Raw genomic sequence first — 17,313 nt, forward strand, 5'->3', positions numbered from 1 at the left:
GTCCCCGCTCACCACAACTAGAGAAAGCTGCACGGAGCAACAAAGACCCAACGCAGCCAAAAACAAGTAAATAATTAATTTTTTAAAAGAATCCTTACCTTGAAAGCTTTTAAGGGAAAGAGAATGTTTATAAGATTTTACAAGTTCTGTGGAGAAACTTAAAGGCTAAATGTATATACATTTTCCAAAAAGAGAGTACTTAGGAATAAACCTAACAAGAGGGTAAAACAATAACACTTCAATGAAGACTATAAAAGTAGACAAATAAAATGGTACATTGTATTACTCAAGAATGTAAGCTCCGTGAGACCAAGTAATTTGTTAATTGCTATATCCCCAGTGCCAAGAACAGTGCTGGCACAGAAGTGCTCAGGAAATACATGTTGAATGGATGAATGTGCATGGATAGGAAGATTTAATATCATAAGATGCCAAATGTCACCAAATTTGTGTATAAATTGAATACAATATCAATAAAAATCTCAACTGGATTTCTCATGGAACTAGACACTCAAAAATTCACAAGAGAGAAAATATGTTAGAATGTTGAAGATTCTTTTGAAAAAGAAGAATGAGGAAGGAGAATTTATCTCACGAGAAATCAAAACATACTATAAAGTTGTGGCAACTGCAACGTTTAGGTATCGACATCGGAACTGACAGCTAGACTAGTAGATCGGTAGAATAGAATAATCTAGAAACACACACACACATTTATGGTGAGTGATAAAAGTAGCATCTCAGCTCAGTGGAGAAATGACAGATTATTCAGTTAAAGGCACTGGGACAACTGGTTTTCCATTTGGAAAGGAATGAAGGTAGCTTGGTTTCTTACACTGTTCACACACACAAATTCCAAATGGTGATCTAAATGTGAAAAATCGAAGTATTCAGGTTTTAGAAGAATATACATGTGATTTTTGAAAAAGGGAAGATCCTCTGAAACAAGTCTGAAAAGGAAGATCCAAGAGGAAAAGATTGATTAATTTGACCGCCTCAAAATTAAGACCCTGTAAAAAACATCAATGAAAAGTGACAAGACTGGAAAAAAATATTAGCAACATACATGACAGACGACTGTTCATCCAGAACACACAATAACTTTTGCACTTCAGTAAAAAGAGTGATAATCAATAGGAAACTGGACAAGACCAAGCACAGGAAATTTACAGAGGAGATAATATGCGTACAATGATGCACAATCTCACTCGTAATCAAATAAATAAAAATTGAACCAATAATGTGATTCTAATCTTTGCCTATGAGAATTTTACCATTTGGAGGACAGTTTGGTGATATCTGTTAAAAATTTAAAATGCACAAAACCCATGACCGACTTCTCAATCTTTACCCAGGAGAACACGTGTGTGTGAACAAGGAGGCTCTTGCTGCATTGTTTTTAATAGTGAAAAATGGAAAAATGTCGGCTTCCATCAATAGAGGAAGGGTGGCATAGTGGAGGTATACCTCTTCTGAAGAATACCGGGTAACAGTCAAAAAAGTGAGATAGTTCTCCAAGGAGCACATGATAACAGATCTGCGAGAGGTATTATTGAGTGAGAGAAGCATGCTGCTGAGCAATGTGTATAATGTGACATCATTTATGGAAAAATCTAGAAGAATATTTCCCACAGATCCATATGTATAAATGAATGTAAAGTAAAAAGGTTTGGAAGGACAAATACAAAAATGACAAAAGTGTTTATGTCTCAGGATTGGGGGAAAGGGACTGTAATTGGAAATGGTGTAATAACCTAATCTAGAGGGAGCTTGAAACTGACCTGTAATATTTTAATTTTATTCAAAAGATATCCAGGTATTAATTACCTGCCTAATTCTAAATTAACTTTTAAAACTTTAAAGAGAGAGAAAACAAAGACTTTGGACTGGGTGCAATTGGGGTGTTTGAGGAGTCACTGCCCCCATCCCCTCCCCAGCTTCCATAAGCCCCCTTCACTCCAACCACACACACACACACACACACACACACACACACACACACAGGAAATCTGGCTGTAATCCCAACTGAACTGTTTCCTAAACAGCATTAAGAAAGAACAAGCTGTTTTGCAAGCAGTAGCAGAGAGAGTCCGTTACCCCATAGACAGTTGGATTTCACCCTAGGAGTGGGGATGTTTGGGAAGGCAAATGGAGAGAAGGAGGGCAGTAGGTGTGGGTGGGTGGAGGGGCTCCCTCAAAGGGCTATAGTCATGAGGTGTAGCAGTCTCATCAGTGCCCTCCAGAGGCCACCCCCAGGATAGGGAGCTAGGGGGTAAGTTGTGGGACAAGGCTTGTCTGAAATATCTCCTCGGGCAGACATTCTCCTTCTGGTTATTCTGCGTGCTGAGAAGCCCTCTGAGCCTCAATTACACCTGAGCCAGACAAATAGGGCCTCGATGAGGGATCAACAGAGATACAGACTGGGCAGCCTTACAGTGGTCCCACCTGGGCCATTACTAATTGGTTGGAAACATCATAAAGAGCATCTCACATCATCACAGAGCATCTCAAACCTCTGCACACAAACGGAGACCCACAGCCCCTGCCCTGAGCCAAAGGCAGGTGGCTTGGGGATTATAAATCTTGAGAATTCTACCCCCTCCACATGCATAGAGAGTGAAGGGCATTTTAACGTCATCCTTTGAAAAGCCTTTAGTTTTTCATTCATTGCCTCAACACCACCCGTGAGAAATCAGGGCAGGTCTCTTGACGCCCATGAACCACTGCAACGCCTCCTGCCTGGCACGTGGCCTCTGGGCCTGTCCCCTCAGTGCACATTCCACTTGGCAGCCCAAGTGAGCTTCCTAAAGTGAACTCTGACCATGCACTTCAGGGCCTTCGTGGCTCCCTGGAGCCTTCAGGACAAGAACTTCTCAGGAGGTCAGCAAGAGCGTTGTGTCCTGGGCCTCTGCCTGCCGTATCAGCCTCATCCTGCCCCACCCTGTCCCCCATGGTGGAACTGTCTGGACGAAGCCCACCTGTGTCAAGGCTTTTGCTGTGTCATCCTCTGGGTCCAGAATGCTCTTCCTCCCTGTGTCCAACTTATAAACATTCTTCAAGACAGTCTCAAGCACCAATTCCTCAAAAAAGCCTTCTCTGATGCTCCCAAAGAGCCCTGCACAAGGTTGTTGGGCTGCCATCGGTCTGCATCCCCCTGTGCTCACGGAGGAAAGGGCCTTTGCTCAACGGAGGGCACCCAACGGCCAGCACAGTACCTGTCATGTGCGGGGGCTCGGTACCTACTCATTGAGCAAATGCCTGAGTGAAAAGTCAGCAATAAACCTGCAGAGGCCACTGGGTAAACAGCACTCATTTGTAAGTCAAGAGACCTGACAACTAGAGTTTTCTGAGCTGTGCCACACTGCTGCCCTAGGCAAAGTTATTTCCTTCCCAGACCTCCATCTTTCTCATCTGTGCTATGAGGAACTTGTATTAAATGTCTCTTACCTCTTGGGCTCTGACAATTCCCTTAAAAGAGTAAAGGAACACTAATCGTCAGAGTTGATGAGGGCGATGGGGAACAGGTGCTCCCACGCATGGCTGATGGGAGGGTGAAAGCCTTATAAACGTGGATACCCAAATATGCAGCAATTTTACCTCTAGGACTTTTTACCTAAGGAAATAACTGAAGATGCGACTAGAGATTTAACTCCATGGATAACGACCCTAGTACTGCTTATAACAGTGAAAATAGGAAATGACCCAAGTATCTAACAAGAGAGGATTAGTGAATAAAACATAGTATTTCATACCAAATATTACGCAGACATGGAAATGAAATAAATCTTTTTATTGACAGAGAGATGTCCAGGCTAAATTACGTATTAAAAGTAGATTGTAGGGGCTTCCCTGGTGGCACAGTGGTTAAGAATCCGGCTGCCAATGCAGGGGACACGGGTTCAAGCCCTGGTCTGGGAAGATCCCACATGCTGCGGAGCAACTAAGTCCTTGTGTCACAACTACTGAGGCTGCGCTCTAGGGCCCGCGAGCCACAACTACCGAAGCCCGCACGCCTAGAGCCCGTGCTCCGCAACGGAGAGTAGCCCCCGCTTGCCGCAACTAGAGAAAGCCTGCGCACAGCAACGAAGACCCAACACAGCCAAAAATAAATAAATAAAATTTAAAAAAAAGTAGATTGTAAAATAATATTTAAAGTAATAGTAAATATTAAAAATAATATATATTTTTGGCCTCACCACGTGGCTTGTGGGATCTTAGTTCCCTGACCAGGGATTGAACCCGGGCCATGGCATGAAAGCGCCAAGTCCTAACCATTGGACTGCCAGGGAATTCCCCTAAAGTATGTTCTTATCACTGCTTAAAATACATATTATATCTACATATAGGATATAAAATTATGAAATGGGGTTATTGGTGAGTGGTGGGATTATGGGAAATTATTTTCCTTCCTGCTTCTTATTTATGTGAAAGATGGCAAACCTGGAAAGAAAAAAATTACACATAACCTCACCTGATTGTAAATATTTTATTTACTTATTCTATAGCATTTCATGTATGGAAATATATGTTACTTACAGGATGAAAAAAGAAGTATTTTCAAAAGCCTATAAAATTCTAGAACCTGATTCACAAAGAGCCATTCGTCCAAGTTCACCCATAGCAAGTACCTGGCAGAACAAGGCTGGAAGAATGGCCTCCCCTCTCATGGGCCCCTGGACTCTGCTTCCTGGCAGATGACAGGATCACTGGGCACATTGGGAAGATGTCTCTGTCCCTTGTTCCTTGGCCAAGATGTGGTCTGGGCATAGAAGGCGAGAGTGAGTGCAGGAGGGTATCTGAAGGTAGGAGGTGTGGGTAGACCAAACAGGACATGGGGGCCACGGCTGGCACGTGCCCTGCCTGACGAGGGCACAGGGAGGTGGACAGACACAGTCATTAGTCGTAGGGTACCTTTTCCTGCTGCGGAATGGCAGTCCCTTGGCCAGTCTTCCCCAGGGCTTCTCCCTCTTCTATTTCAAAAGTTTAATGCAAATCCTAACGACACTGATCTTGTCCCTGGGAGGCACTGGGCTGTGTCACCCAACTGACCACTAACCACAACCAGCTCGCTTCTCTCCTCGTTCCTGAAATCTGGGGGCAGATGGTGGGGATGTTGGAGACAGCCCCCTACCAAAAGCCAAGAGGAAAGGGGATGAAGAGAGGGATAGAGGAAGTTAACCTTGGTCCTCAGCCCACGGCCCCCAGGGTCTTCTTTCCTGTGAAGCCCAACGGTCCCCAGCCAGATTTCCTGTCCCTTTAGCCTTCTCCAAGAATGGAGGGCTGCCCATCAAGGTTGGCCACGGGGTCAGGTTACTGTTGGGGGTGGGGCAAGGTGCCCTGAGGCAGATCAGGCCATCATCACTCCAGGTCTCTCCTTCACCTTCTGTTTCCCATAATTCCTTAGGTTGTCAGTTCCTAACTTTTGTCCCTTTCAAAGGAACCTTGGAGACTCAGTTGAACCAGAATTTTGGAGGGGGTGCGGTTAGTTGTCTGCGCCCCCTGGGGACAGCACTGGTCTAGGCACACAGTGGGGAGCTGAGAAACTCTGGGGGTGCTAATTTCAAAGTCCGAAGACAGTTCTGGTCCCTCCTCTCCTGCCCGTATCACCCATATCAGAGAACTCTTTCTAAGCACCCCGGGCGCAGGCGGGGAGGAGAGAGAGTTCAGTCTCCAGGGGCGGGCCTCATCTGCCCTGCCCCTCCCCCAGCTTGGAGGACATAAAAGCCCAGATTTAGCTAAGAGGTGATGTCACTGCCAGCTGGAGCACGGGAACTTTGGAGGTAGGGTCCTGGACTCCGTCTGTTGGCAGAACCCACTGAGGGGGCATTGGGGGGTGACGGTGGGAGTGAGGGGCCTGGGAGGAGAGGGACATGGGGCTCTCTTCTCCCTAAATGCCCTGTGGGCTTTGGACACTTACTGGGCTTGGGGTCTTGCTGCAGAGATGAAGCTGCCCCTGGGCCTAGCAGGACTCCTGGTCATTCTAGCCATGCCCCAGCCTTCTGAGGGTGCCGCCCCAGGTAACAGTTCAGAAGGAAGGGAAAAGCTGGTGTGTTGGGGGAGGTTCTGAGTCCCCGGGATGCCTTTCCTCAGTGTAAGTCACCCGGGCTCTAGGGCCTGATGGGGGCTTTGGGCCCATTCCTGACCTCGTGACCCCTGTTCTGGGCAGCTGTCCTGGGGGAAGTGGAGACCTCAGTGGTGCTGACCTGCATGGAGGAGGCCAAGCGGCTAGTGGACAAAGCCTACAAGGAGCGGCGGGAAAGGTGGGGCGCCGGGGTACGGCGTGGCTCTGGGCAAGGCTGTCCCAGGCCTTTCAGAGAAGGAACAGACAGTGGGGAATTTGTGGCTGGGCGTGGGGCCCTCTGTCTGTCAGTCTTTTTTTTTTTTTTTTTGCGGTACGCGGGCCTCTCACTGTTGTGGCCTCTCCCGTTGCGGAGCACAGGCTCCGGACGCGCAGGCTCAGCGGCCATGGCTCACGGGCCCAGCCGCTCCGCGACACGTGGGATCCTCCCGGACCGGGGCACGAACCCGTGTCCCCTGCATCGGCAGGTGGACTCTCAACCACTGCGCCACCAGGGAAGCCCTGTCAGTCTTTTTATCTCTGGGTGCGAGAACATTTTCCAAACCATGCCTCCCGTGGCCTGGCCTCTGGGCACCCAGGTCCAAACCCCGTTTAAAAAGAGAAACCTGCTTCCTAACTGTGGGTCTGTCTACACTGTCCTCTGTGTCCAGAACCCTGGGCTGGGGCTGTGCTGAGTGTCTCTGCCTCCCTTCTCTGGCCCTCCCTCCTCCCTCCCCCAAGCAGCATCAAGCGGCGGCTTCACAGTGGCTCGGCCAGCCCCATGGACCTCCTGTCCTACTTCAAGCAGCCAGTGGCAGCCACCAGGACAGCTGTGAGGGCAGCTGACTACCTGCACGTGGCCCTAGGCCTGCTGGAGAGGAAGCTGCGGCCCCTGTGGCCAGGCCGCTTCAATGTCACGGGTACCATTCCCTCTACATCCCCAGACCCTCGCGCAATCCCAGTGGCTCCCCCAACCCCTCTTTCCAGGGGGTCTCAGCAGGCATCCTAGCGTCCCCTCCATGTCCTCAGATCACACCCCCTAACCGAGGCTCCCCAGCAGAGGATAGAAAATAGGGTCTCAGCTCCCACTCGCCCCCTACTTTCCCGGCCCCGCAGACGTGCTGACACCTGCCCAGCTGAATCTGCTGTCCAAGACTAGCGGCTGCGCCTACCAGGACCTGGGGGTGAGGTGCCCAGAGGAGGACCAGTACCGAACCATCACCGGGCAGTGCAACAACAGGTGCGGCCGCTGGGGACCTCCCCTCGGCGGGCGGGTGGTGGCTAGAGGAGGGTGGTCCCGGCCACATGGCGTCAGCGCCCTGTTCCCCCACCCCTGCAGGCGCAGCCCCACGCTAGGGGCCTCCAACCGCGCCTTTGCGCGCTGGCTGCCGGCGGAGTACGAGGATGGCTTCTCCCTGCCCTTCGGCTGGACGCCCGGGGTCAAGCGCAACGGCTTCCCGGTGCCCCTGGTGAGCCCTGGCCCGCGGAGTGGGAGAGGCCCGGCCGAGGCCAGGGCCCCTGACTCCCCGTGTCCCGCAGGCTCGAGCCGTCTCGAACGACATCGTGCGCTTCCCCACGGAGAACCTGACCCCGGACCAGGAGCGCTCGCTCATGTTCATGCAGTGGGGCCAGCTGCTCGACCACGACCTCGACTTCACCCCCGAGCCAGCCGCCCGTGTCTCCTTCCTCACTGGCATCAACTGCGAGACCAGCTGCCTGCAGCAGCCTCCCTGCTTCCCGCTCAAGGTACTCCCTCCCTGCCCCACCGGCCAGCCTGCCGGGTCGCGGGAGGGGCAGCGTTCCCGGAAGGGAACACCTCCCTCCCTGCCCAGCCTTCCTTCCCTGGCTCCCAGCAAGGCTGGCCCTGAGCCCCCATCCCCCGCCACTCTGGGCTAGGGACCTTCCCACCGTCCCTCAAACCTCTGTGTGCAGGTGCCGGGGGCTCAGTCCTCCTCCCTCCCCACTCACGGGCTCCCTCTCCCCAAGCCCACATCACACGGAGGCTGGGTTCTGGGGTTGGAGCAGGGCTGAGAGTGGGCTGGTTGGTCGAGGCACGTGCAGAGTAGGTAGACGAGGGGAGAAAGAAGGAAGGAGGATCCGAGAGAGAGGGAGAGAGACACAGGGGCCAAAGGGAGAGAGACACAGGGGCCAGAGTGAGAGAGAGGAAGGGGAAAGGGAGAGGAGGCCCCCGGAGAGTGTAGAGACCAGATCTAGAGAACAGAGGAGGGAGGAGCAGAGACAGAAAAGAGGAGAGAAAGGAGGTTTGGGGGGAGGGGTCAGAGGACTGGCCGCACCCCCTTCAGCGGGCCCCACATCCCCCACGCCAGCATCCTACTCGTCACCCCTCCAGCGTGGAGGCGCTCTGCTGGTGGAAACTCAGGCTGATCCCCTGGGGGCCTTGAGACGCCTTCCTGCCGGCCGAGGGGGCCGAGGAGCTCCATTTTAGTATCTGGGTTGCCCCCTCTGGTCCTGGGCTCTAGGCTGCTTCCGAGGTGGGAATTAAGGCCTTCAGGAGGGTGGGCGGGGGAAAGCCACTCCTGATCTCTGTCCCTGTCCTCGGCGCGCCCGCCGGGCCTCTCTCTGTGCCGCAGATCCCGCCCGATGACCCCCGCATCAAGAACCAACGCGACTGCATCCCTTTCTTCCGCTCCAGCCCGGCCTGCAAAGGGAGCAACATCACCGTCCGCAACCAGATCAATGCGCTCACCTCCTTCGTGGACGCCAGCATGGTGTACGGCAGCGAGGACCCCTTGGCCATGAAGCTGCGCAACCTGACCAACCAGCTGGGGCTGCTGGCCGTCAACACCCGCTTCCATGACAACGGCCGGGCCCTGCTGCCCTTTGACAACCTGCACGATGACCCGTGCCTGCTCACCAACCGCACCGCGAACATCCCCTGCTTCCTGGCAGGTCAGTCTTGGGCAGGGACCTGGGCTGACGCAGGGGCGCCCCCTACCGGAGCCACAGCGGGCCCGTTTGAGAGCCCCTTGTGGGTTTGCATTTAGAGAGACTGTCCTCATCAACTTCATGATATTAATCCAGTTGCCTTGGTAACAAGTTGGATGGAGCCAGAGAGGCGAAACAGAAACAAAACCCCAAACCAACAAAAACAATAACCCCAGACCTAAGAAGGAGACTCAGGGCTGGCCAAGGAGCGAGCCTCTGTCCATCTGTTCAGCCCTTTCTCGGTCGCTCTCTTTCCCTCTGGACTCTGGGAGAGAGGAAAGTTGAGTCCTCCAGGAACAGGGAACTGAAGGGACAGAGAGCAACATGGCACCCTCACCCTCTAGAATCACAGTATCCAATATGGTAGCCACTAGCCACACATGGCTATTTTCATTTACGTGTAAGTTAATTTAAATGAAATTAAAAACAAGATTCCTCCACTGCGCTAGCTACATTTCAAATGCTCAACAGCCTCGTAGGCTAGTGGCTTCCATATAGGACAGCTCAAATGTAGAACATTTCCATCTTCATGTTCTATTGGACAGAGCTGCTCCAGCACATCACCACCTATCCACCTTGATTCCCTGTAATGAGAGAGGGTGGGATTTTCGATTTAAACAGCTGGCATTCCTGGGGATGTGGTTGGGGCAATGATGGTGGTAGTGCCCAGAAATTTTACACTTTTACGTTTAAACCCAACAGTGGGTCTGAGGCCTTTCTTTCTCCACCTCCTGGTGGCTCCTGATGGGTGGGCCCTGGGGAGGAGAATCAAGGTCAGCACCAGTGTGGGCTTTTCTGGGCTAATGGGGGAAGAGCAGCACTCCTTGGCCTCCTCATGGGGTTAAGCCACATGTTCCCAGCCTGGATGGTCGTGACCTCTGTCAGGTTGTGGGAAGAAAAGCTGCTCTCAGAGAATATCCTTCTCGACAAACTTTAGAGCTGTGGAGGACTGAACCCAGGGTCCTGCAGAAATGGGCTTGGCCCTAACCCTCTGGTACTTCCAGAGCAGGTTTAGGGGAGGACTTGAGGGATCAGAGGGTCACACTTCATTCTTTTGCACAGTCTCAGGGGTGGACTTCAAACATCCTGTGCCCTGGCTCCCTGCCCTGAGTAGGCTGCACAATTAGCATGCAGTAAGGTGCGGATGGCAGTTCTGAACAGATGGTACTGGCTTTCTAGAGTCCTGTGTTAAGAAGGATTCTGAGGTTGCATCCAATTTTAGCAGGAGAGAGGGCTGTGATCATTCACTATGTCTCACATGGACAGGAAAATAGGGAGAGCCAACGTGCATGCTACTTTCTGGCCTTCCCTGAATCAAGAGAATAAGTCAATCAAGCTGTATTCATGGATCTCCTATTTTGTACCAGGCACTGTGTTAAACCCCATGTGTCTAGGTATACATTGGGTGGGAGGGTCAGATACAAAAAGGCATAAGCCATGGTCCTTGTCCTCAAGGTGCTACCAGTCTCCGGTGTGGGAAGGTGGCAAGTCTTGTGTCAGATCTGGTGCTTAGTGAATGAGCATCTCTGACCAGCAGTGCCACTAAAGAGAGGAAGAGCTATTATGGTGGACCAGGGCATCAAGGCAGGCTTCCTAGAGGAGGTGTAAACTGAGCATGGCGTGGAAAGATGGGTGCAGAGGAGGGCTGGCTAGGGGGCATTTGAGGCCTTGGCCTGGGAGAGAGTTTCAGTGGAGCAAGTCCTTTCTGGGAGGGAGGTCTTGGGAATGACAGTAGCTCTTGCTTCCCCAAGGGGACAGCCGCTCAAGTGAGATGCCTGAGCTCACCTCCATGCACACACTCTTTCTGCGGGAGCACAACCGGCTGGCCACAGAGCTCAAGCGCCTGAACCCCTGCTGGAATGGAGAGAAGCTCTATCAGGAAGCCCGAAAGATCGTGGGAGCCATGGTCCAGGTAGGCGGTCCTGCGCGTCAGTGATGCCAGGGGTCGGCAGACTTGGGATCCAGACATGACTTTGCCACATCTTATCAGTGCAAATTAACCCTCATGAGCTTCAGTTTCTTCATCCATGATACTGTAAGGATTAAAGGACACATATGAAAACACCTGGCAGATACTAAGCACCTGACAAGGGTCACTTGCCTTCCAACGCCTCTTTCCCAGGCTTGCTGACCTTTCTACTGATACTTTCCTGTCCCCCAGGAATGGTACTGGGAGGTTTAAACAGGTGGTTCTAAAGTGCCTGGCGCACAGTAGCTGTTCAGTAAATGCTTCTCCTTTCCTTCACCTCATCATCACCCTTGGCTCCTTTGCACACCTTTTCTTCTTTAGAGCTCTATCACAGGTCACCTGCTCTCCTTATCCTCGCTTATCCATGGGGGGGTGTTCTCTGAACTTTTTTTGAAATGTTTAAATGCTTTATTTATTTATTTATTGGCCGCACTACATGGCTTGCGGAATCTTAGTTCCCCGACCAGGGATTGAACTCGTGCCCCCTGCAGTGGAAGCAGAGGGTCCTAACCACTGGACCTCCAGGGGATTTCCCTTCTCCCAACTTTTGATGCTCCAGCATCCCCATTGTCTCCCCAAGACATAAACACACACACACACACACACACACACACACACACACGCACGCACATGCACACCCCTTGTTAATACTCCTTGACCCTGGAGGAGAGAGAGTTGCTGGAGCTGAGGATGAGTTTTCAATTTGTACTAAGAAAGTGAGATTCATTTAAACCTCAGAGGAAATTCCAGAGTCTAGAATCTAGAGTGGGACTGTTCCATCTCTTTTCTTTTCACTGGGAGAAAGCATCTAGGGTGGCCCTTTTCCATTTTGCTTCCCCTCCTCCTACAGGCAATATATTGAACCCTACTGTGAGCCAGGCACTTGCTGGGCACTGAGTAATTTCAAGAGAAATGAGATACCACCCTTGCCCTCAAGGAGCTAATAAGTTTGTAGGAGAAATGGGACCATGGGTAACAAGGGCAAGGGAGCTACTGCAAGGAGTAACAAAGCCCTTTTTTTATGTAATACTTTAGGGCAGAGAGCAGCATAATTACCCGTAATTTACATTTGAGGAACTGGGGCTCAGAGAGGTTAATAACTGGCCCAAGGGCACACAGCAGGCAAGCACTAGAGCTCTGTTTATGCCATGCGGTGCCACTCTGTGAGACTCAGCTCTAGTGCTGTGGGAGGCAAATCTCTGGCCTTATACGAGGGAGGGATCCCCTGAGTCAGGAGCAGGTGAAGAATCTGCTGGGCGGGATGAGTGGAGAGGCTGCTCTGCGTGACTTTTCTTTAGATCATCACTTACCGAGATTACTTGCCCCTGGTGCTGGGGCCGGAGGCCATGAGGAAGTACCTGCCCGAGTACCGCTCCTACAATGACTCGGTGGACCCGCGCATCGCCAACGTCTTCACCAACGCCTTCCGCTATGGCCACACCCTCATCCAACCCTTCATGTTCCGCCTGAACGATCAGTACCAGCCTATGCAGCCCAACCCTCGTGTTCCGCTCAGCAAGGTCTTTTTTGCCAGCTGGAGGGTTGTGCTGGAAGGTGAGTGGGACCTAAGCCAGGAGTGAGTTAGCTGGCAGCCGAGGGTGGGATGGGGGTGGGCTTCGTCACAGGGAGCTAGGGTGGACCAGATCCTCTTTCCTTCCATCTTTGGGGATCTGATCTGACTTTCCAGCCTCTGACTTTCAAGCAGAGCTCACCTGACTCTGGTGAGCTCTGGTGGAGATGGCTTGTAGGAGCTGGCTCCTTCCTGTGTGTTGTACTGACTAATCCTCAGTGACCCAGGAGGCCAGGGGCTGGGAGCACCTGAGCCTTGCCAGTCTGAATGGCATTACCCCCCGAGACCTCAAAGCCTCAGTGAGGACCTGCCCGCTGGGGACACCTTGGCACCAGAGCCGCACATGCCCAGCCCTGTTCTGCAATCCCCCCGGTTCTGCCTGACTCTGGTCTGAGCTCCGATACCGAGCCAGATCCTTCCCCCAACCTTGCTCCTCTCGCCCCAGGTGGCATCGACCCCATCCTCCGGGGCCTCATGGCCACCCCTGCGAAGCTGAATCTGCAGAACCAAATCGCGGTGGATGAGATCCGGGAGCGGCTGTTTGAGCAGGTCATGAGGATCGGGCTGGACCTGCCCGCTCTAAACATGCAGCGCAGCCGGGACCACGGCCTCCCAGGTGAGGGCCCCGCCCCTCCCCACCTCCCACTCCAGGGCCTGCCCTCTTCAGTGTCCCCAGCTGCCCAGGGCTCCCCCGAACCCCCAGAACGTTGCTCTTAGGATGCGGTCTGAGGTCAGGCCCCTACCTCTCCCTGGGCCCATCTGCCCCATTTCCAGCACCTCCCACCTCCTTTGTGTTGCTGTAACCCTCCAACTTAGAGCATCATCGTAATAACCACAAGCCCCCGCCCACAGTCTCAAAATCTGTCTCCCTCTCATTTCACTTTGCTTCATTTTACATGAATTCTGAGGGGAAGAGATTATTATCACCTCCATTTTACTGATGAGGAAACCGAGGCTTGGAGAAATTCAGAATCTGCCCAGGTTCTCCAGCCACGTCCATGACAGAGCTGGAATTGGAGCCCAGATCAGCCTCACGCCACGCCCGTGCCTGTGTCATAGGACAGCTGGTGTGGCCGATCCTTCTAGACACACCGCACCCATCACGGGTCTGAGATCTCCACAGGGGGCTGGGAGATGCCAGCAGGAGTTATGGCGATTTAGGATTTACCGTAGGGTGGGAGGACAAGGGGAGAAAGAGAGGCTCCTGGAGAGACCCAGCTGTCCCCAGGCCCCTGGAGAGGCTGGAGGGTTCCCTGTGGGGTTTATAGCCTGGTAGCAGCCCCTCTGTGTCCTCCCCTCCCTCAGGTACCTCAGTACGTGGCCTCGCTGTGTTGGGAAGGTGGCCTTTCTGGGACCCACCCACGGGCGTCTCTCCCCTCCCCCCATACAGGGTACAATGCCTGGAGACGCTTCTGCGGGCTTCCGCAGCCCAGCACGGTGGGCGAGCTGGGCACGGTGCTGAAGAACCTGGACCTGGCGAGGAAGCTGATGGGCCAGTACGGCACGCCCAACAACATCGACATCTGGATGGGTGGTGTGGCCGAGCCCCTGAACAGAAAAGGCCGCGTGGGCCTGCTGCTCGCCTGCCTCATTGGGACCCAGTTCAGGAAGCTCCGCGATGGCGATCGGTGAGGACGGAGGCCGAGGGGCTCGGGCCCGCTGCGTGGCGGTGGGCCTGTCCCTGACCCTCGGGGGCCCCAGCTTCCTCCTGCTAGAAGGAGTGCGTTCTGGGGAGCCTCAGGGTCATCCCTAATGCGCCCTGAATCTGTTGGGGGCGCAGAAAGGAGGCACCTGGACCCCTGGTTGTAAAGGAGGGAAGAGAGAAAATGCCACTCGTAGTCACTTCTTCTCTGGGTCCCGGGCTGCCGCCACGGCACCACCGATCTCTGTTGAAAGGTCCCATCCTCGCTTTCCCACGGCTGCTCCTGGGGTCCTGACATCTATCACACCCAGTTCTACCCTAGCCTGAATCGCGCCTTTGGGATCATTTTTAAAAGGTGTCCCACTCCAGGTGGACAAATTATAAACCACCCCCAAGGGCCTTTCTCCCCACGTGGATGTAGCCCTGGCTACACTGTGAATGAGTGGGGGCCTGGCTCCCGGTCTGTCATCAGCGGTGCCCGGAGGCTGCTGGGGCGTGGGCGGGGGAGGCAGCTGGGCAGCTGTGAGTGGGGCTCTATTTGTTTGAACCCCCCTGGGCTGCCTGAGGGCCTGGAGCTCCCCCGTGCTGTGGGGCCGGTGTCTGCCGTGGTCCTCTGTCATCCGGGAGCATCTCCAGCCAGTGGATGCCCTCCCGGCCCAGGAGGGCCTCAGGCATGATGGCCAGCGGTGTTCCCGTGCAGGTTTTGGTGGCAGAACAAGGGCGTGTTCAGCCCGCAGCAACAGCAGGCCCTGGCCAAGATCTCCTTGCCCCGCATCATCTGTGACAACACAGGCATCACCGTCGTGTCCAAGAACAACATCTTCGAGTCTAACACGTTCCCTCGGGACTTTGTCAACTGCAGTGCACTCCCTGCGTTGGACTTGGGTTCCTGGAGGGACAGGGACTAGAGGCTGGGTAAGGGGGTGCAGTGGTGAGGTGAAGGTTGGGCATACCTGGGCTGGCCAATTGGAACCACAGAGATCTCCCTTCCCTAGGTGGGCCCATCCCTGTTCTGGGTGCCAGCCAGAAAAACCAATGACTAGACATTCATTCTTGTGTGTGTGTGTGTGTGTGTGTGTGTGTGTGTGTACGTGCGCAATGAATATAAATTGCATTTTTTGTGTGTGTGTGAACATGGGTAGTATTTTGTGTGCGTTGGGTTCAAATCCTGCCTCTGCAGCTCACCAGCTATGTGACCTTGAACAAGTTCCTCAACCTTTGCTAAGCCTGAATTTTCTTCTCTGTAAATAACAGCTATCACGGCTCCTTAGAAGGTCCATTTGCATTCTCTAGTACTCAGTTTATTGAGCACTTACTACCTGCCAGGCACTGTGCTAGGCATGGGAAACATACAGAAAAAGTCAGACACCATTTCTGCCCTCACGGAGCTTATACCTTGAGAGGGTCCGGGTAGCAGAGGTGAACCAGCGACCCCAGAGGAGTGGCTAGTAGCAGTGGGGCTGTGGGTGGTGGTTGAGTTATGGGCCCGTGCGAGCCAGGCTCAGTCCCTGGCTGCCCTTTGTCTTCCTTACTCTCTTCTCTTGCTTTTTCACAGGAGCCTGCCTGGAGAGGGACTAGGGCCCACTTGGTCTTTTGTACCATTTGTTTGTACCTGATGATTATGAGAATAAAACATCACTGATGGGGATCTTTGCTGTGTCTGCAGTGAGGCTGGACCCTCAGCATGAGGCTTGCTCTGGGTTCTGAACTTGAACCAGGGTGGTCAGTGTTTCAGGGCCCTTTCTGAACTGGGGGTCAGGACATCCAGGAGTCCTCCTTTGGCCAATTCATACGTGGAAAGCAGTCAGCTCTTAGAAGCCTAGGGGCCAGGCCAAACCAAGCAGAGCCTCTTCGCTCACCTTCCCCGGGGAACAGGAATTGTGGTCCCCAAGGCCTTCTGTTCGTGCATTGCTCTGGGAAGTATTTGCTACGTGCTCACTCTTTGTCAGGCCGGGAAATAGAGGGGACACACACTTTTACTGCAGGAGAGGAAGAGCAGAGGGGTGATGGGAAGGTAGTTCCCTCCCCAGATAACAAGGCATCTCTGGATCCTGCATCCCTGCAGCTGGCACAGTGGTTCGGAGGCCCTAGGACAGCAGACTCCTTCTCATTCTTGCCTTCACGGGGCCAGGTTCCCAGACTGGGACAGCAGGCTGGGCTGAGGGAGGGGAAGGCGCATGCTTCCCTAATAAACTTGCCTGGAACTTAATCCCTCTGATTGGTAGATTCCCTCCCTGTTCCCTCCCTTCTTCGCACATTTGGGGAGGGGCACCCACAGCTGGAGCCTGAAAGCATGCAGGATGCTGGGGGCCCATGCCCATAGGAGCCCCCGGCAAGTCACCCTAGCAGGATAAATACTACTCAGCTCCGTTTCACTGATGACAAGAGGGGTGTTCAGTGAGGTTAAGGGCCTCATCTGAGGCCTCAGAGAAGAGGGTGCCAGAGTCAGGGCTGCAGCCCAGGCCTTGTGGCTCCTGGGCTTTTCCCACAGGATGGCTAAGTGCCTCCCACCCCTGCCCCGCCAGTCAGGGGATCTGGAGGCCCCGGGTGGGCTGACCTTACCCAGGAAGGTCATTTTAAAACAACTCATGAATATGTATTGGGCGGCAGCGCTAGCCATGTTCTGGAGCTGCCCGTCAAAGGCCCCACAGCCTCCAAGGACTGGCCTAGAAGAAGAGGGTATTTCCCTGAAGGGCCCCGGGAAGGGAAATTAACTTTAGCTCTGGGGGAATCCAGGCTTGGATTTCCTCCCTCTTTGACCCCGTGGCACTGAGGGCTCTCTTGCCACCCCACAGCCATGGCTTCTTTCCCCAGGAGCCCCTTGCCTCCTCTTTTTCTTTGAGAGCACTTTGAAATCCCACCAGACCGTGCCCTCTCACCCCATAGACTCGTGCACACGACCTGTTGGTGGTGAGACATGTCTGAGCTGTAAACATCCAGTTACTCATTTGGCAGTGATTCCAAGGCCTGCCTCGGGAGGGGAACAAGGTCATTGCCAGCACCCGTAGTCAATCACCAGATGTTTACTGGGCACTTACTGTGTGCTGAGCTACATGCTGGGGGCCACGGAACACACTTGGAAGTGGGCTGAAGTCCCCGGCTCAAGGAGTTTACAATCTTGGGGAGTT

General features: G+C 53.3%; 1 protein-coding gene across 1 annotated transcript; it reads left to right on the forward strand.

The window, feature by feature from the left end:
• Nucleotides 1-5,923: 5,923 nt before the first annotated feature.
• Nucleotides 5,924-15,811, forward strand: MPO (myeloperoxidase). Its single transcript, XM_030881603.2, has 13 exons — nt 5,924-6,017; nt 6,167-6,260; nt 6,803-6,978; nt 7,175-7,298; nt 7,398-7,527; nt 7,598-7,804; nt 8,650-8,968; nt 10,756-10,916; nt 12,272-12,527; nt 12,989-13,159; nt 13,934-14,171; nt 14,886-15,100; nt 15,741-15,811. Exons 1-12 carry the CDS (start codon nt 5,942-5,944, stop codon nt 15,091-15,093), a joined length of 2,160 nt encoding a protein of 719 aa, XP_030737463.1. The 5' UTR covers nt 5,924-5,941; the 3' UTR covers nt 15,094-15,100; nt 15,741-15,811.
• Nucleotides 15,812-17,313: the final 1,502 nt, after the last annotated feature.

Source organism: Globicephala melas, chromosome 20 (assembly GCF_963455315.2).
Source record: "Globicephala melas chromosome 20, mGloMel1.2, whole genome shotgun sequence".
Lineage (NCBI taxonomy): Eukaryota > Metazoa > Chordata > Mammalia > Artiodactyla > Delphinidae > Globicephala > Globicephala melas.

Bases quoted from the DNA above. Each gene is read 5' to 3' on its own strand.
- MPO (XM_030881603.2), top strand. From the start codon at position 5,942: ATGAAGCTGCCCCTGGGCCTAGCAGGACTCCTGGTCATTCTAGCCATG. The intron at 6,261-6,802 runs GTGGGGCGCCGG...TCCCCCAAGCAG, and splicing joins TACAAGGAGCGGCGGGAAAG to CATCAAGCGGCGGCTTCACA. The intron at 7,528-7,597 runs GTGAGCCCTGGC...CGTGTCCCGCAG, and splicing joins ACGGCTTCCCGGTGCCCCTG to GCTCGAGCCGTCTCGAACGA.